We start from the raw sequence: 20,858 nt of genomic DNA, 5'->3' as shown, positions 1-20,858 counted from the left end.
AGTCTCAATTGTGAAGACTCACAACGATTGACGCCCCTCGAAAAGAAAAGAGAAGCAATATGTAGCACTCAATAGGATTTAAATTATTCTATCTTTGAAATTGAGTCTAGGTTAGCCGTACTATTAAGAGGATTGCATTTGTTAGCTTTCATGGTGTCTCAATGCTCAAAATAATCTTTTAGAATCAATAGTTGAGAGACACATTCACCCACAGACACCGGAAAATATTGGCAGAGTTTACTGAGTCCGGAGTGTCCGGTGTTCACCGGATACTCCGGTCCTCAGTGTTTAGGCCAGAGTCTCCAAGAAAGACTCCACCAGAAGAGCCTCGGTTCTGAATATTTTTAATTATCCGGAGTATCCGATGTTCACCGGACACTCCGGTAGTTGGTAATTTTTTGGCCGGAGTCTCCGCCAGGGGTCGCTCGGTTAAGCATTTATTTTTGATAGAAAAAGGCCGGAGTCTCCGATGTTCACCGGATACTCCGGTAGGAAAATGTTTTTGGCCGGAGTCTCCGAGAGAGACTTTGCCAAGGGTCGCTCGGCTAGCATCTAGTTTAAAAGACCGGAGTCTCCGGTGTTCACCGGATACTCCGGTACCTAGGGAGGCTGGAGAGTCCGTCAAGTCTCCAGACTTTCTCTCTATGGTAACTAAGTCTGGGCCGGAGACTCCGGTGTTCACCGGAGACTCCGGCAATTTAACAGAACCGTAACGGCTAGTTCTGACACAGTTCTGACACTGTTCTGATGCTGTTTTGGATTTCAGGCCGGAGACTCCGGTGTTCACCAGATACTCCGGGGTAGGTTTGTCAGAACAGTAACGGCTAGTTTTTGAAGGTGAGCTATATATACTCTCACACCCCCAAGCATTAATGGCTTGCTGTTGCTGCTGAGCTCCACTTTCACAAAGCCTCCCAAGAGCATTTGAAAGCCCTCCAAACATCTCTAGTGTCTAGTTTTGCATCAAATTCGAGAGATTGTGTTTGGAGTGAAGTTGAGTCAATTGAGCATTGAGTTCATCATCGAGCATACATTGTAATCATTTCTCTTGGAGCCTTGTGCTCCTAGACGGTAAGGTGTCGCCCGTAGAGAGCCCAATCATTGTGGAGTGCCACAGAAAGTTTGTAATCGACATCGACTTGACTAGGGAAATTCTAACTTGATCTTTGTGATCGCTAGAAGAGGATAGGGTTGGAAAAGACCCGGCTCTTTGTGAGCTCCTCAACGGAGACGTAGGCACTTCTTTGTGAGGTGGCCGAACTCCGGGATAATCTCTTGTCTCATCATTTGTGCAATTCAAACTAGTTGTGTAGTTTTAGGATTTTCCCATATAATTAGTTTTTGTGATCATCTTGCTAGTATCTCTTATTGTTTAAGCATTGTGATGATATTAGAACTAGTATCACCTTTTAGACCTTAGTTGTACTTGCTTAACTTTAGTTGTTCTCGAGTTCCTGTATAGACCAGAGACTCCGGACTAGACCTGATACTCTGGACAGACCTGAGTATCCGACCTTCATAGGAGTATCCGTCATCTGTTTAATCCACTGGTTAGTTTTAATTTTCAGAAAAGCCTATTCACCCCCTCTAGGCATCTTTAAGTACATTCAGTGTCCACGTAAGCAAAAACTGATATAAGAAACTATTTAAAGAGGAGAGATAAAGCTTATGTCAGTGTATTAAGTAAAGAGGTACCCTGACTAACGGGCTCCGTATGGGACCTAACAACTAGAGCCACGTACTCCCCAAAGTCTGGTCGATCATGCGACCACAGTGACCAATGTAAACGCCCGCCCGACCAGTCTCCATATACCATCGCTTACACCCGCGACCAACCCCACTGGTCACAGGGCCAGATTTGACGCAACCTGTCCAGAGCGCAGTCGCTAATATCCACTCAAGCGTTTTCCTTCTTCAGGCAACAACACCAGAGAACGAAGTCATGAACGGCACAGTTGGGCATTGTCCCATCCCGTAGCATTAAATACGGCGGCACACGACAGATGGGACGTTGTCAGCAGCCCAACCAGGCAAGTGGACAGGGTCGACGTCGAAGGGTATTGTCCCATCTCGTAGCATTAAATAATGGGGGTAGAACTTTGCAGGCCGGCGCAACGGCGCACGACAGATGGGACGTTGTCAGTAGCCCGACCAGGCAAGTGGATGGTGTCGACGCAAAAAGGCACTATCTCGTCCGGTAGCTTTAAATACTACGGGATAGAACTTTGCAGGATCGGCACGGCGGCGCATGGCAGATGGGACGTCATCGGCAGCCTGACCAGGCAAGTGGATGAATTCAGCACAAAAGGACATTGTCCTGTCCCGTAGCATTAGACGCACGACAACTAGACGCATGGTGCCCTCAGAGCAAGTGGGCACGTCTGATCCTCCGTAATGATGGTCTAGATTAGATATCAAGATGAGTAGATGCCTTTATGTTTGGACCCATATGTAAATGTTCCTCCTCCCTACTATACACAGTGACGAGGGCCTCATTCAAAATGCAGAGCAGGAAACTAGAAAAAAACATCATCTGTAATCAACTGAGATCTTTCATAACACACATTACATAGGACTATTATTCAACAGGAGGCCCGAACCTGTATAACTCTTTGTACCCCTTAGTACACCGAACACACGCACACACACCTACTTTCTAAAACACTGTCCACACGTTCACTGTCTAGCATATCTGAAATCACTGTCAGAAATTTACCCTTGATAGCTTATTTTTTATGAAAGTAACTAGTTCTTTGAGCAATTCTAAATGATTCTGAGATAATAAGTTACTTTGATAAATCTTAAGAAATACGCAACACATATATGACTTGGAAGTTTATTTGTTAACACTAATTTCTTACTCTCAATCATTTAAAATCAACCCTGAATTTTACCAAAACATTAGGAATGGTTTAATTACCTAGAACGGACGGGGATCCCAATCGATCAACCCTGAATTTTACCAGCTTCCCGTGACACAGCCTCACAAAATCCACCTGCCTCGTCAGGCGCGTTTGTTCTCACGCAGACGTAAGAGACAACAGGAATCTACTGTTCCATGCATCGGTGCGCTACTGCGTCACAGGATAGTTCTTTTCCAACGTAAAGCTCCGGTCGGTGCTGTGCTGTTACTCCTCGTCCTCGGAGAGTAACTATGGTTTCACGTAAGGACTTGCATAACGGTTACGTTGTTTAACAATTCCGTGATTTTTTTCCAGAGCCATAACGTTTTTTGTACTGAAATTGGCGACACTCGAAGAAGTTCAGTGACGCATCAGCATTAAAAACGCCTAAACTAGGCTAAAGAACGAGCTTGAGTAGGGTACGGGTTAATACGATGAACGCAGCTAATCCGGAAGATGTTTCTGCAGATTTTGAAAAATTCAAGCTCCCGGTGGTTTCATTTCGGATTTCAAGTTCAAATTTTAGTTCAGCCAGTTGGCGTCTTTTACTAGCGGAGGGCCGAGGACGGTGTGGTGGCTCAGTGGCTCACGCTGTATCTACTCCTTAAGAATCGTTCGCTTCAGCTAACCTCCCCCTCCTCTTCTTCCGTCTCGCGCTCCAGCTCCACGCCAATTAAACCCTACTCCCTCTCTCTGCGTTATTTCCGTTTCCGTCTCCCTCTCCTCGCCCACACGTCCAAAACGAAGGAGCAAACGAACATATACGAGCGGCAGGGGGCCAGCGAGCAGCTGGGATGGAGGCGCCGGCCGAGTACGGGTACTACGGCGGCGCGGGCCGCGAGAGGAAGGCGCCGGGGTACGGGGACCACTTCGTCGTGGACGACCTCCTCGTGCTGCCGTACGACGACGACGAGGAAGGGGACGGGGAAGCGGCACCCGGCGACGTCGAGGCGCAGTGCCTGCAGGCCGCTGACTCCGCCGGCGGCGCCGGAGGAGGCGGCATCAAGGAGGAGGGCGGCCTCGGGAACTTGTCGGCCGACTCGTCGACGGTCACGGCCCTGGACAGCTGCAGCAACTCCTTCTCCGGGCTAGCCGACGGCGACTTCTCGGGCGACCTGTGCGAGCCGGTAAGTTTTTTTTCCCTGGCTTAATCTTTTCCCGTGTCAAGTCGTATGAATTATCTTGGCGAGTTCAGCCGTTCATGCGTTTCTTATGTTATGTCTCTTCAATTTTCAAATTATAAGAAGAGAAAAATTAAGAACAATGGGAATGCATGGTATAATTTTGTTGTGGTTCTGCAGGACAAGATTCCATTTTCATTCCCATTAACCATTAACCACTCGAAATTGGTCCTTCAGAATCCTTATAACTCCAAAAAAGGATAAGTTTTTCTCCCCCAGGTAGACAAAAATAGCAACAGCACCAAAACTATGAGCTTTCAAACTCAACACTAGACACTTCCACAAGTAGCTAGGAGAATTCTCCAAAGTTTAGCTCACAAAATTTCCATGAGTTCGCAAAGGAAACACAGAGAACCAGCAGGGGCTAAAATTGCTCTGAATTTGGCGCAGTACGACCAATTGGCGGAACTGGAATGGCTTTCCAACTACATGGGCGAGGGAGACGACGCCTTCGCCACCGAGGATCTTCAGAAGCTGCAGCTTATCAACGGCATCCCCGCCGGCGGCTTCTCCTCGTCGGCGAACGTGCCGCGGGCTCCCGTGACCGAGGCGGCTCTGGCTTCGGTCGCCTCCGCGGGGCAGCCAGGTATGTTCCTCCCGGAGGCGTCGGTCCCTGGCAAGGCTCGTAGCAAGCGCTCCCGCGCTGCGCCCGGCAACTGGTCGTCACGACCGCTCGTGCTCCCGCCACCCCCGGCCTCGCCGCCATCCCCGGCGTCCATGGCCATCTCGCCGGCGGAGTCCGGCATCTCGGCCCAGGCGTTCCCTACCAAGAAGCCGTCAAAGAAGAAGGACGCGCCGCTGGCGCCGCAGGCGCAGCCCTCGAGCGCGTCCGCGCAGTCGGGCGGCTCGGCCTCGGCGGCATCTGCGGAAGGGCGGCGGTGTCTGCACTGCGAGACGGATAAGACGCCGCAGTGGAGGACCGGACCCATGGGGCCCAAGACGCTGTGCAACGCGTGCGGGGTCCGGTACAAGTCGGGCCGGCTGGTGCCGGAGTACCGGCCCGCGGCGAGCCCGACCTTCGTGATGTCGAGGCACTCCAACTCGCACCGCAAGGTGCTGGAGCTGCGCCGCCAGAAGGAGGTGCAGCCCCAGCCGCACGTGATCGCCGGCGGTGCAGGCGGGCTAATGCACATGCAGAGCTCGCTGCTGTTTGACGGGCCCGCGGCGCCACCCATCGTCGCCGGCGACGACATCTTGATCCACCACCACATAGGGACAGGCTATCGTCAGCTCATCTAGACGAGTCTCGTGCTATAATTGATCAATTAGCCCAGTAATAATTAATGCAGCTAAAACCTAAGAACCAAAAAAAATATGAAAGAACTACTAATCTTTTCTTAGGAGTTCTTTTCCCCCTTTGCTTATTGGTTCGTGTGCTTTTGTTCAGTCCTTGGAAATTTTCGTGTCATTTTGTTTACGATCTTCTCCAGTTTTCCCAGCTTTAAGTTCGCTCTCAACCTGCTAAACTCTATTCCAGGGAGTTTCTATACCTTTTTGTTTTCTTCCTTAGAATTTTGCAATTCAGGGCTACCGGTTTGTTCTCTTGCAGTTCCCATTCTGCTACGAGAACATGAAAACGAGAACTGAAAATTTTGGCTTATTCCCTTGTTTGAAGACTCCCCCCCCCCCCCCCATTCATGTTATCTTCATTCTATCACTCTCTCTGTCACACTCTCGAGATAGGTTGAGCCTCCTCAGCAATGGCATGCATGCAGCCATGCAGGTGAACCCAAGAAGATGTCACAGATGTGTGCACAACCGGACGAGGCAGGGCTTGCAGGAGGCGAGCGTGCCAACGCCCGCCCTTCGCAAACCCGGCCGAGCGCACGCACGTGATCATTAGAATCTTGCGTGAAAAAGATGCCGCCGTAACAAATGTTGGCTCGATCGGTGGGGGCTGGACCCAATCGGAATAACCTCTTCCTCGCTGTAAAACTGCCGTCCGGCTAGCTTTGCCGCTGCTTCTGCTGCAGCTATGGTTCGGGGTCATCATCGCTGTACCCTGCCCGGCTGCCCCAGCTGCCAACAGAAAAGAAAGAAGGCTCTCGTTTCACCTTGGCGTACGTACGTTACTGGAGCTGACCGTGTCAGAGTGGGTACAGAACAACGCCGACAGGCCACAGTAACAAACCTTTATGAATAGACACTTTTGAATAAACATATGATCGATTACTGACCATTGGGTCTGTTAGAAAGATATGTCTACTCAATAGATATGTTTTTTTATCATATTTTTTATCATATATAAATATATAAACACATTGGTTAATGAATAGCCGATTTCACTCACTCATTCTCTCTACTCCATCTACTATTCATTACAATTACTCTCGGCACGTTATCGGTCACTTTGCTTGATTTTGCTAATCGGCCATCCCAAACAACATGCTGATCTTCCAATTCTGGAGTCAAACAGAAGAACACCGCTGAAGGGCCACCATACTTCATCTCCTTCCTCCATGGCGTTTCCAACCGACGACGAATCTAAGCAACGTGGCCAGCGGCAGATTGACAAACCGCACGAAGGCGGCACCCAAAACACATCGAGAAGCCACTCGATGGTGGTGCATAATATAGGCCGACAGTGCAGACAAGTAATGCATCTCTGACAGCAGACACGGCCGGCTTCCATAGGACGTCGTTCTCCATCTCCTGCCTCTGTCAAATCATCGGTAAGCACCAAGGCATCATCTTCTGATCATAGATGTTCATACTTTGAACATGGTGCTGGAATGGCGTCTCGTTCTTCCTCTGTCTGGTCCTCACAAACCAAGGCGTGGTCCTCCTTGACTACATCACCGCCTTCACCACTAGCACCGCCGTGTACTCCTTTTACGGTCGCGGATGCTTACTTCTAGGGATGTCATCGCCGTGGTCCTTGCCCCATCCGTCGTCCTCTTGTCAGCGTGAATGGTAATGGACCAAGTCACTCACCGGCCACGGCAGATGACGACGGTGTCATCCACCCTCGGACGCCTCCGCGCGCCCTCGGTGGTGCCAAATCCATGAAGGTAGATGGCACTCTAGCCCCGCGACGATGGCGCCCGAACCCACCGCCCCGTGCCCGCGGTGGCGCATGCTTGAACACCCCGAGATGACGCGCCGATTGGCCCATGGCAGGCCTTCATGGCCGCACCAGATTTGCAGCGCGCTGACTGGCCGGCGGCGGCACCCCAAACCGCCCTAGATGCAGTGGTGCCGCACCTCCACCTATCGACGGCGCCTGACGCGCCCTTCATCACGATCGGCTCAGCTCCAGTCCCTCTGCTATGGTGCAACCTCCACTCAGACAAGTGGCAGAGTCCCATGCAACAGCAGCGGCTACAAGGAGGCATGCGATTAGGGTTGGCAACCCTAACCGCTGGCTATGCCGTTTTTATACGGCATGGGGTGGGGGAGCACGCTAGGTCGAGTGGGTAGGAAAGGCCACCTAGGCCGCAGCACAGATTGGTTTAGCTCACTCGGCCAGCCCAAAAATGCAGCAAGCCTAAGGTCATTTTGCAGAAAAACCTCCTGGGTTTCTAGCATATTGCAAGATGGTTCAACTACAAGTAATCTCATGCATCGCACTTGCAATCTTGCATGTTACCCCAACTACCTACGCACGCATGCATGCATATGAATTAACATGCAGCAAACGGTGTTAGGACCAGACAGGAGAGTAGTCGTAGTAATTTGGTAACAGTAGCTTAGCTTAGCCATTGTTCTCTCCTAGCTAATCAAGCAAGTTAAGCTGGGTAGCTTGTTGCGGGCACTGTGAGTGCATGTGGGCGCTCACTACCAGGAGACTAGTGGAAGAGTATAAAAACTGGCGTCGATCGGGGGCAGGGCAGGAAGCACCGCAGCAGGGTGCCCGCCCGCGCCCGGTGACGGAGGGCGCTCACATGGGGGGTGGCAATAGAGAAACCCGAGGTAGAGGGGCCGGCGAATATGTGACGCTGTAGAATATGTGACGCAGTAGAATACTTCTACGGCGCAGCAGAGCTCTGAATTCGGACGGAGCGGTTGCATGCAGTACAACAATATTACTTCTTCCGTTTAAAAATAGTACATATATTTTATTTATTTATTTATTAAAAAAATCAAATTTTATGTATTTTAATTAATATTACTTAAATTATAAAAATATATAATATAAAAAAAATTAGTTTCATAATTTAAAATAATTTTATATTATATAAATTTTATAGCTATAAATAATACTTTCTCTGATTGGAAATGTAGTTCGTTTTAGCCCCCTCAACTATTCTCTAAATATAAGTCGTTCTCGAACTCCTATGTATTTTTTTCTCTTTTGTTTCTATCTTACTCTTGTTTAATAAATACTAACACTCTCACAGATGAATGGGTTATCTTTTCTAATACAGAATAAATAAAGAGTAACAAAGTCATTTGATCTATTTTTTTAATCCTTATGCACAAGCCTAAAACGACCTATATTTATAATTGGAGGAAGTATATTTTATAAGAAAATTTTAGTTAAAATCTAATTTAAAAGATCGAACTTAAAAAATACTATGCAGTATTGCGCTAGCCCTCCTCGGGCCGGGCGTCCTCGTGATCCCAGTCACGCAGGCGTTTCGCGATCCAAATGGAACGATCATTGATCTTTGCCATCGGGCTGCGTTACGCCGTTACTGCCTTAATAGTATATCGAATGTACTCTTGACGTTTCACTTTGGTGCACCGTACGCATGTCTCGGTTACTTGGCCTGTTTAGTTTTTATTAGTTTTGACAGGTCAAATTAAAATTTAGTTAGAGGTGTTAAATTTTGATCGATCAAGTTAAATTTTGATCAGCTAAAAATTTTGGTAAATAATTTGGACTGTCAGAATTTACTCAGAAATACTATAGAAAAATTTTAACCAGCCAAAATTTTAAAACATAACAAAATTTTAATCTTAAACTAAATAGATACCAAATTTTCAAACCACAACCAAAATTTAACTTTCGCCTTAGACCTTAACCAAACAGTCCCTTAACTCTTGGCCACCGGCTGAGGGTCCATGCCGCCTAGAAAGCGTCGCTCGCTGTTGCATGCATGGTGATTTGACGGGCAAACTTAGCAGATGCGCACGCGCCGTGTTTCTACCGTCCGGTCCACGGGTACAAGGATATCGAGACTTTCGAGTCACGTCAAAGCCAAGACTCGGTGTGGACGACGCGCCTCGATCGATCTGCTAGGGTGCTTCTTAGGCCATCTCCAAGGGAGACGTCTTTTTTTGCCGTATTCCTGTTTGCCGTACATTTGCCGCTCGCCTGCTCTTGAACTAAGCTCCAACAGAGACGGCAAGTTTGCTTTTTGACGTCTACAGGGAAGCGGGCACCGGCGGGATTTCGGCAAATTTGCTGGAGAAAACAGGCTCCCGTATTACTGTTGCTTGAGTATGCATGTGGGTCCGAGCGAAGGAGGAGAGTAATAGAAGGTAGAAAATAAGGTAGCTGTTGGAGATGAAAAAAATAGAAGATACTCTAATAGTGTTAGGGGATGCTGTAATAGTATTTTAAAGGATATAATTTTAGAGTTTCTGTTGGAGATGGCCTTACCTGCACGCACGTACTGTTTGTTAGTAGGATGCCTGTCGAATACGGGTTCACCTATATTTATACCTATCAATTTTTATTTCGTCTGCAGATAATCTACGAATACCCGCGAATAAAAATAGGGATCAAACCTGTCGTCCGCGGATACTCATCGCTTACCCGTAGGGTGCGCAGGACAGGGTGGGGTGGGTAGCAGCGCAAGGCGAAGTGCAGTGCTGCTGAAAGTAGGATGGCGTGCATAGAAGATCTGCTGGGGACGGAGGAGAGGTTGGTACTCGTTATCTATTTTGTTTAGATATGAAATGTTAGGGTTTAAAAGAATAGACATATTTATTATAGTCTTACATATCTATACGGTTAAATTGGTGTAATAGGTATGAGTATATTTTATCCATATCTGTATATCTCTCACATAGTATTTTTCACCCATGAATATATCCGTGGGTGATAAAAGTTACCTATATCTGTGTGTGGAACAATTTAAATTATATTCTAATTAATCATCAGAAATGATCTATAACATAATCATATCTATAACGATTAACCAGAATCAAATTCTGTAGTCCCGACATATATTTTGTGCTTAAGATCGAAACTCATACTTTTCCAACATATAACATCATAACAAAACTTAAGAAGAAAGAGTGGGTAATTAAATTATATTACAAATTCTTAAACATTCAACCATTTACACAATTTACAACAAAAAATTAGAGAAACTACGCAACGGATGATAACACGTATTAACATCAAAAGCTAGGTAAAGTTATATGCCCTTAAGCTCCACCCAAAAGCACGTCACATGAGTAGTTTGTACTACTCATTTCAGCCACCTATATTGGCGGACGTGAAGTAGCCAACACGATCTCCTCCTCACCGGCGGTACCTGAAAGAGCAACGTAAGTACAAAGGCACTCGCAAGACTTAATTCATAATATGTACATATAATAACTGATTATGTATTTAAGTTATTAGCAAGGAGTGGACCATAAGTTTAAGTAAATTTATAATCGCAAGCAAATTAACACTTATGTATGAGCATCTATACTTAACTCTAAACACATATATCCGCAACATCAACCTGCACGTAAATGTAAAAGGAACCATCTCATATAATCAATAATCCTCAACAACCAAACCCAACTATATCATATCCCTAAATTTGAAAACTCTACAATCGATGCGGATGAAAATAAACATACTTATGACCGAGATGACAATTCAAATTGTTTTTACACGCTGCAGGGGTACAATTTTACCCACACAACCCGTGTCCATCCTCTTGGCGCTCGAGACAACCTCTCTCATACCTGGAATTACCCACTTGCACATACCCCTATGGCATCAAGATTACCGCGAGCATGTCCCAGACACATCCGGCTCCCCGGCGCCTTGCTTCTCTTTTATTTTTCTTATGCGTTATAGGGACGAATGATAAGCGTTAGCACGACGTATGATACTCGGCTCATTCGTCTATTATCTAAATATGTAGTTGTATGGAAAGAGCTAAAGATAACGACACCGACAGACGATGCTTAAATGATGCCAATGGTCTATGGCTTCCAGGTTCCACTCCTGATCTACCCTAACACCACCCATATCTCGTCTTATCTCACACCTCATAGATCTCACATCATTATCATTATAATTGTGAATAATAAGTAAGCACTAAGCTCGCGAAAAATGGTTAAACCATTGCTCATGTTCTATCAATGACCTATGCATTGCTAAGCATTTCGAATAATTTGTAAGTTAGACATTAATCATGTGATCAAGGCTGCAAGGATATGGATAAGCAACAATATAGGCTCTATCCAATATAAGTCCGACATCGACTTGCTAACCATGCAAATATACATAAGCGACAACTTATCAATTCAATTCAAACAAGGCGCGATATGCTTAGATGTTTGCCTTACAGCTCTAGCGGTTGCCTGATACTGCTCGCACAGTACTCACAAAACTCTGGTAGCTCGGTGTCGCCTTCACTTGCTTGGACTATCATCGCAACGCTCTCTAAACGAATCAAGAACGCGTGGCATAAACAAATGAATGATGAAAAAAAATGTGTAAATGATGCATGCTTGGATAATACTAGAGCGCCGTATTTCAAAAATATTTGCAAAAGATCACCAAATAATTAGGGTTCTAAAGTGTGAAATCCTGGATAAGATAACCTAAGTACACAAAGCCTTGAAGAGCTGGTGGTCAGACTGACGTGCAAGTGGCAGTCAGACCGCCAGCGTACAGAGAGTTTAGGGCCCTGGCTGCCAGACCGCCGACCAACGGTCAAACCAGCCTTAACGGTGGCCTGACTCCTAAATTCAGATATTTTGAACCAACCTACCAGCGGTCAAACTGGCCCTAGTGGCGGCCAGACAGCTAGACCCTGCCAGCAGCACCATCGTGGGGTCGTCGGCGAGGACTCCGATGAAAACTTCAACGACAAAGGGCACCCAAGTACTTCATACGACTAAGGGAACATATTCTATAATTGTTTGGACTATATGCACGGTCCGAACACGTAAACCTCCCAAAAAAATAAGATCTAGACCTACTACTCACTATGGTTTCACGGTGAAAATCAAAACGACGATCGCCTAAGGCTAGGAAATGACAGGAAAACAGTAGGGGATGTTTACCTCGGTGTAGAGGAACTTTGTATTGGATCGGAATCCTCAGTGAAAGCTTCAATCCACCAATTGGACTCTCGGAGGGTGAATGAACTCGCGAAGGAAGAAACGACAAGGAAACCACTTAGACAAGGAGGAAAGAGGGGAAAAGCTCGAGAAAGTCCTTCCAAGAGCTCGTGAGAGTTTCCACTATCAATCTCTGGTCGTCGAACATGTTGAGCGGATCTCACCTTCTCTCTAGGGTTTGGGGAGGGAGAGACTGAGAGAGTGAAATGAGAGAGAGGGAGGGAGAGAGACCAGTCGACTACCTAAGGGGCGCCTTTGCTGTGCTCTGGTAGTCAGATCGCCAGGGGCGTTGGTCAGACCACGGAATACTCATGTGGCAAGCCCACACGGTTGCTCCCTAGCGGTCAGACCGTGGTGAGACCAGATCAGATTGCGAAAAAGAGTTCTTCTACTGAAATTTTCTAACTTTCACCACTTTTCATTATTCTTTCTTTTCTTATTCTTTCTAAAGTATTTAGGACATTTCTAAAGAGCTTTAGGCTAACTCTAAGTATTTTCAACACATTTAAAACTTAAATTATCAAATAAATATTTATAAACATCATGTTACGATGATTATACATGCTTAATCATTGATTAGCGTCTTAAAATATGATAATCCGGTCCTATTAAGATATTTACCTACGGATAAACGGTAACGAGATAAAATTGCCATAGCTAGTTGTTAGTCAATGCCATGGCCTCTAATATACTACTCGTAGCCACATGATCAGCCAGATCGAGGTGCCGATTAGTTAGAAGAAATCAGAATGGATCGATTGGTCGATGATGAGGAGCTTGCAGATATGCGCCTAGACTTGTTACGTGTTAATTAACCGGGGCGGGCATGGCATTGGCATGGCACGGCGGGGGATCGCACACATGCGTGCGTCCGTGGAGCCGAACGAGCGGTGTGCGCGCCGCGGGGGCTTTTTTTTTGGGAAAACTGCAAAAACCCCCCCAAAAGTCACTTGGATTTTGACTTTCCCCCCCAAAAGTTATTTTGTTGCAAAAAACCCCCTAAAAGTTTGACTTTGTTGCAAAAAACCCCATAAAAATTTAAAAAACTAAAAAAATCATTCAAAAATTCTAAAAAAAACTAAAGACAATTCTAAGACCTTCTGTGAAATTTGTTTTCAAAAATAATATCCTTTGCATCATATTTCATGGAGAGGAAGTTTGGAAAAAAAAGATAAATGTGCAACTCATTTATTAACTCATGTTATTTTAACTTTTTCATGTCTACCATTATTTTTCCTACACAAATAATTGTTTAAGTAAACTAATAAAAGTGGTTTCACTAATTTTGGGGGTGTTATGGATTAGTTATGAATTAATCTATCTGTAACACATTTACTCAATCCTGCACGTTATAATAACTAATTCAAGATTTCATGTATTTTTACAAGATAGAGGATCATGTAAGAAGACTAAAAAATTTTGTTTCATGATTTTTGGATTAGTAAATAATTAACTATGCATTTAACTCGAATTAATAAATGAGTTGCAAGTTTTTCTTTTTTTTCAAACTTACTCTCCATGAAATGTGATGCAAAGGATATTATTTTTTTAAACAAATTTCACAAAAGGTCTTATAATTGTCTCTAGTTTTTTTTAGAATTTTTTGTGATTTTTTAATTTTTTTTTGAATTTTTGGGGGTGTTTTTGCAACAAAATCAAACATTTGGGGGGTTTTTTGCAACAAAACAACTTTTGGGGGGGAAAGTCAAAATCCAAGTGACTTTTGGGGGGGTTTTTGCATTTATCCCTTTTTTTTTTGTTCGGATCAGACTCGGCAGGACGGTAACGTGCGTGTGCGGAGGCCGCGGTGATTGCCTCGCGAGGCAGTCTTCGATCGGTAGCCGGCCGCTGGTGGCGAACCACGAGGGCGAGCTGCGCAGTGCGGATCACGTCTCCGGGGCACGTGCAGGCACGTGCGCGGGCGTGAGCACCCCCACCACCCGCGGGGGGCGGCTTTTCGGCGTGGGGCCTCGCGGCGGTGGGCAGGCATGGCAGGCGTGCAGCGCAGATGCCCGGCCGGCCTTGCCCCGCCCCGGCAGGCAAGAGCCCCACGAGCTATGGCGTCGCCACCTGCCGCTGCCTTATCTTGAGTACGCGCGTTGATGCCCGTGCCGCCGCCCCGGCCCTACCTGCCTGCCTGCCTGCTGTGGACCGGAGATATTTTCTCCGGTGATTTGTTTTCGTGTCATGATTCATCAAGGCCCTGTACGCTAGTGGTACTACGTACGTGTTCATCTGTTTGTAAGCAGGACCCGAAAAATCCAACGCTGGAACGAAAATCCGGAGCCCGCGTCGGTGCGAACTGTGAACCAAACCCGCGCGTGGCCTCCACGGCAGTGCCTTGAGATGTTACGGTTGAGACCTGGAGGAACTTGTGGCGTGTTACAGGCTTCGTGCAAGTGTATGTACTCTAATTCGGCTTCGTGCATGACGTGGTGAGTACCGAGTTTCAGAACAGAGACTGCATATGCCTGTCAGCAATATAAAAGTCCCAACTCTCTGTGGATCTGTGTGACTAAGCAAAGAGGGTGTCGGTGGTCAGTACATGCATTCTGCACTTCTTTTCGTCAACACAACCTATCTGAGACTGAGGACGCGCGATGGCAAGAGCGCGTGCCTGGTAGATGCCTACGCGAGTTAGAGTGCTGAGTTCGACTCCGTGTTTTATCGGGTTTTCCTTCAATAGTTAGGGTGTATGGTATGCACACGTATGTGCGTTTAACGAGTTAGTAGCGTATATTTAAGGGTACTTATATATGTGAGTGTTTAACGATATTAGTTAGTAGCCTATGTTTATAGTATGTACGCGGGTAAAAATATAAAAGTATATAATATATATGATCATATTTATCGAAATAGATAATATATCATCGTATTTATAATTATAGTATACGTATTCAGTACCTTATTTACTGAAACAGTTTTTCGGTACACAAGATACCGAATATGACCTAGTCTCACTGTATTCGGCATATAAAGTACCGAATATGGTCTATAATACCATATTCGGCACATCGTTTACCGAAAATAGCCTGGATTCCGTGTGGTCGCATCGTGTCGCCTTGTTGTTGCGTCACATCACGTTGGTCGGTGTTTTCAACGCAACCGGTTTGGGTGGTGTTGAATTTTATGCTAATTGCCTTACGTGCTGCCCGCTATAAAGTGAGGAGTGAGGAGGAGCAGTAGAGGCAAGCAACAAAGCTCACACAAGGAGAAGCAGAGGCGAGCAGCAGAGCTAAGGCGAGGAGCTCAGGAAAGGAGGAGCAACAATACGAGAAGAGGAGAGCATCAATGCGAGATCAATTATAGTAATTATTTAGATTATATAAGTAATTAATACTTATATTAGTAATATTAATTAGAGTAAGTAGATTATTTAATCCATTCAATTATATTTGATAAATTATATCAAGTTGATAAATTGTAGAACAACCGAAGAAATGGATAGAGTTTGCATTTGCAATTTTTACGCTTACGTCAAGTGTATATGCGAGAATAAAATACTAACACTATTATATATATATATATATATATATATATATATATATATATATATATATATATATATTAATCATGAAATGCACTTTGCAAATAGGATCGACAATAGAAAGGTGTAGCTAGGTATATAGGCTGCTCTTATACTAGTGTAAAAAATCCAAAGCTTTTGAAATCTCACCAATCAGCTGCTTTCAACTGCATCAACTGAAAATTTGATACCCCTTATCGTCCTACAAGTGAAGCACCATTTTCTAAACTGAGGTATTCTCTTAATACCATAGATCAGTTATAGTAAGTACTTAGATTATATAGGTAATTAAGTACTTAGATTAATAATAGTAATTAGAGTAAGTAGATTATTCAATCCGTTTAATTACATTTAATAAATTATATCAAGTTGATAAATTAGAGTGTATAGATTATGTATGTAATTAATATTTAGATTAGAAATGATAATTAGAGTAAGTAGATGGTTTAATCAGTTTAATTATATTTGATAAATTATATTATTAAATTAGAGTACTTAGATTATATAGGTAATTAATAATTAGAGTAAGTATATTAATTAGAGTAAGTAGTTGTGTATCGTACATATATGTAAGTATTTATTTTATTATGTATGTTTTTTTAGCAGATACACTATGACTATCTATATTTATTATGAAGAACGTCCTGTTATTTTGCACGGGAAGCTCGTATCAATTCAGAACTGTCAATATATAGGGAGTATGGTTAAACTACCTATTAATTTAGATAGCCTAAAATCACATAATATGAGTCTTTTACATGTGAACCAATAGTCCTATAATGTTATCCTAGAGGGTGTGCAGTCACGGCTTGTTCCAAATAGCTCGGTCGTTGTCCATACGTTGTTCGAGATGAGAAGGAACAATGCATGGGCATTGTACTCACGCAAGGCATTGGATGAGAAATTTGAAATGGGGGTGTACGTAAACATAGTATCACAACTGATGCAAGGTGATGCAGTGACTAGGGTGGAAGGATCAGACCAGTATGTGATGCATGAAGAGGAGGGAGGACATGTCAGGGAGGGCAATTCTGGTGCAGAAGGGGCTAGAGCGAACACTTCTGAGGTAGATGCAGGATGCATGGATGATGAAGTCGGTGGTGGCGGGGATGAAGAAGCTGCTGACAACGATGACCCAGTGCTGGTGATCCGGTACTTTCATGGTGCTGGGTTGCTGGATTGTGCCGTCGTTGAGTATAACACCCTATCCAACTGGGGATACCAGAATAGCGACAACCAGGTCGGACAACGATTTCATAACAAGAAGGAGGTCATCCACTTTATTAACAACTATGTTGTAATCACAAGAAGAGAAAATAAGTGCGACCGGTCAAGCTGGAGAAGATTATCATGACGAATCCTGGGACTCAGTGGGCCATAGCAGATGAGCCGATCAAGCTGGAGGATGGGTCATACAACATCACTAACTGATACGTCATTAGGTTTTTCTGGTCCTTTGGACAGTGCATCAAACCTTTCAAACATTGCAAGCCGGTTGTATGTGTGGATGCCATATTTCTTAGCGGCAAGTACTATGGTAATCTTATGATAGCGATGGCGGCAGATGCAAATAATCATATCACTCCTCTCATGTTTGCAATGGTTGGTTGTGGTTCATCACCTTGGTGAGGACACATGTCATGACCAATAGGGAACGAGTTTGCATTATCTTAGACCGCAATAAGAGCCTTCTTCATGCATTGAACGTGCTCCATGACAGCATAAACTACTCCATTGCATGGCTTTATATGAAGAGAATGTAGTGCATGCAATACTTAGGCGCGAATCTGTATACAAGGTAGCACAACAAGGCTCTTGTAAAGAGGTTCAAATGGTTGTGTCTTCAGAACCAGTAGACGAAGTTCAACTAGATATGGAGAGAGTTAAATGAGACCACTCGTAAGATGATGACAGAGCAGGAAGCACATGAGTACTATCTGTGGACATAAATGGTTGGGGGCCCAACTACCGTTAGTCGTTCCCGTGATACGTTTAGCAAGTAGATAGTGGGAAAGCTAACGGAGCGCTAGGCCCTAATCCATAACACTCACGATGCCAGGTTAGCACATAACATTTTAATGATTGTATTTTACCCTTTTTTATGCAAATATCCCTTCTAAAATTATTGTCTTCAATGTTAGGTACATCATCACGACAATGAACATAGTGGAGGCATTAAACAATATCCTAAAGGGTGTATGGGGTCTCCCGTTATGTGCCATCACTGAGCTCATATTCTATAGAACGGTAGACTGCTTTCAAGACCGTGGTATAGCTGCTATAGAATGCAGCATGCGGTTTGCACCTAAGTTGAAAAAAATCATATCCAAAATGAGAAACAATGCATACTTTTATCGGACTAGGATCTACGACTTAACCAACAATGAATTCGAGGTTATGTGCGATCGCAGGTATGCTTCAGGGTATAGCGCGGGGGACACTATGCAATAATATCAAATTGGGCCTCACGAGGTGAAGTGCACATGCAATAAGCCGAAACTGCACCATATCCCATGCTGCCATGTCTTCGCCACTTGCAGGGACATGTGCGGCAACGACGGATCACAGTAGGTATCACTGTACTTTATGATCGATGTATTGAATAACACATGACTTCCAAAGATGTGTTCCTTTCACATCGGAAGCAACTACAAAGCGATCGAGGGGCCTAAGTGAGTACCTTATCCCCAAGTATAACGCACGGATCTCAGAAGGCCTAGAGCCAAGAGGCTACAAGATTACATGGATGTAGCTGATGCTATTGACGGCGTACGCAAGTACAAAATTTGCAAACAACCTGGTCATTACAGGAGGACTTGTCCAACCCGATAGTAAACTATCAGGCCATGATCAAACTATATTGTATTAGAGTTGTTGCAATTTAGTTTGTTTTATAAAGTTGATCGCATACATGGTTTGTATTATATATTATTATTCACCTATTAGTTATGCCACTATTTTGTAATTATCGTAATGGTACTAGCATCACATATATGTTTATGTAAATATAGTATATGGCAATGGCATCGTTGTTATTCACGTAATGGTTGTCGTCTTACGTTGTTTTTTTTTAACCATGAAGCTTGAAATCATTGTCATTGCTTACGGTCGTCTTCCCGAGCTTCTTCAGCTGTGGTACAATGAGAACCATAGGGGGAGGATGATTTTCACAGGACAACAGGTACATCAATTATAAATGCTTTTGAATTGCCACGACAATTAGTTACTTATTTAGTACATGTATTGGATACCTTTGCAGTTAGTTCCGTTGCGTGCTAGAAGTGTGCACATGATTAAGGAGTTAGACCATCGATTCCACGAGCCACTCACACGGGTAGGACTACTACAGTTCACTCTCACGATGGTCAGAGTTGCCATGGCGGGTGTTGGCAGGACACCTCTCCCGCCGATTGAGGTGTCCTAAGACGCACATGTTCCACTTTACTTTTGACGATATGGCCATAACATTGAGGGACGTGGCCATGCTGATCGGGCTGCCGATCATGGGCACCCCGTTAGTAGTTTCGCGACCAACAAAGGAGCAGTAGAAGAATTACGTTCAGGCAGGTAATTATTTGTTGTGTAATGCACTTCATATGTTCCAGTGCTATTCATGCTTTACTAACCCTCAGCATTTTGTAGGTTTGGTGTGTAATATGACAGGAAAGATATTGGCCTCTCCATATCCTGGATTTATGGCCTGCCACAGTTCGGTCCATGTCCACCGGATGTGGATGAAGCTACAGTTTTGCAACATTATGAAGTGTACTTGTACATCCTGATGGGAGACATCATGTTCTGTAACACGACAGACGATTATAGCCTCCCTCACATTGTATGGTTAGCACGTCAACTCGCGTTACTTCCTTATGAGCCGACATCTTACCGTTGGGGATCGGCTGTGCTGGTTGCTACGTATAGAGGATTATGTGCCGCATACCAACGGTCAAAGAAGAAGGGATCTATTTTAGGCTGTTTACACCTGTTACAGCTATGGAGCTAGAAGTACCTCCCGGTCTGTAGATTTTGGGTGAGCAAGAGCTACTATCCTGTCCCCATCTCTGATGGCATTGTAGATGATATGATATCTACGATGTGGTATCAGTGGATTCATGTCAGGCTGAGATGGAGTCAGCAGCAAGACCATGGTAACTACTCCTAGGTAATCAGTGATCTGGACATCCTCAGCGCAGATATCATGGAGTGGGATCTATGGCGTATGACACGAGTGACCGAAATTACGACTGGTGGCCTCATTGCATCCCCTTGTTTGCGTGACTCACACTGATGGATGACCAAATGCTTCTTATTGTACATGAACAACGTGGAAATATATTCTATTGAGCGTGTACAGAGACAGTTCGGGTACCAACATTTGGTTTTAGTACCTTCCCCACTAGACGCTAGATGGACACATGAGTAAGTATGTTATTGTATGTACCATTATTACCTTAGGTGATCCATGTTAAGAAATTATAATTATTTATGTCACATACAGAAGAAGCACACATGAGACCGTAGGCATGCAGGATTGGTCATCCATTAATGTCGAGCACATAAATAGGTGGACGGAGTCAGCCGATGGATGTCGTCGTTCCTGGTGGACAATACGACGCCGACACGCACTAGGAATACGTTTTGTAACATTCTGAGTTTTAACATGTTAATTAATTGCAATTTTTGCTATAAATTAAAACTTTTGGTGATTAATTAAGTCAACTAAAATCAAGGAAAAATACATATTCAAATATAATAAGTTGACTAGGTATTTTAAAATGCACTAGAATTATTTCCAAAGTAATCCTTACATTAAATTGATTCATATGCATTAGTTTATGTTTTTTTGTTTCTTTGTGTGGAGATTGAAATTGAATGTCTCTCAATTTCAAATATATTCCTAGATTCCTTCAGCTCAAATATATTTTGAATTCAAATCATGTTCAAATGTCTCCATTGAATTTATACCAAATCCAAACTAAATTCAAATACCTTCATTTTAATTTA

The 20,858-nt window shown here is 44.3% G+C and overlaps 1 protein-coding gene across 1 annotated transcript; it reads left to right on the top strand.

The window, feature by feature from the left end:
• The first annotated feature begins 3,483 nt into the window (after positions 1-3,483).
• LOC133920483 (GATA transcription factor 12-like) lies at positions 3,484-5,501 on the top strand. Its single transcript, XM_062365102.1, has 2 exons — positions 3,484-4,030; positions 4,475-5,501. Exons 1-2 carry the CDS (start codon positions 3,698-3,700, stop codon positions 5,321-5,323), a joined length of 1,182 nt encoding a protein of 393 aa, XP_062221086.1. The 5' UTR covers positions 3,484-3,697; the 3' UTR covers positions 5,324-5,501.
• Positions 5,502-20,858: the final 15,357 nt, after the last annotated feature.

The sequence above is a fragment of the Phragmites australis genome, chromosome 1 (assembly GCF_958298935.1).
Source record: "Phragmites australis chromosome 1, lpPhrAust1.1, whole genome shotgun sequence".
Taxonomy (NCBI): domain Eukaryota; kingdom Viridiplantae; phylum Streptophyta; class Magnoliopsida; order Poales; family Poaceae; genus Phragmites; species Phragmites australis.
The sequence above is the reverse complement of the archived record's forward strand: the minus strand, read 5'-3'. Positions and strand labels throughout refer to the sequence as shown.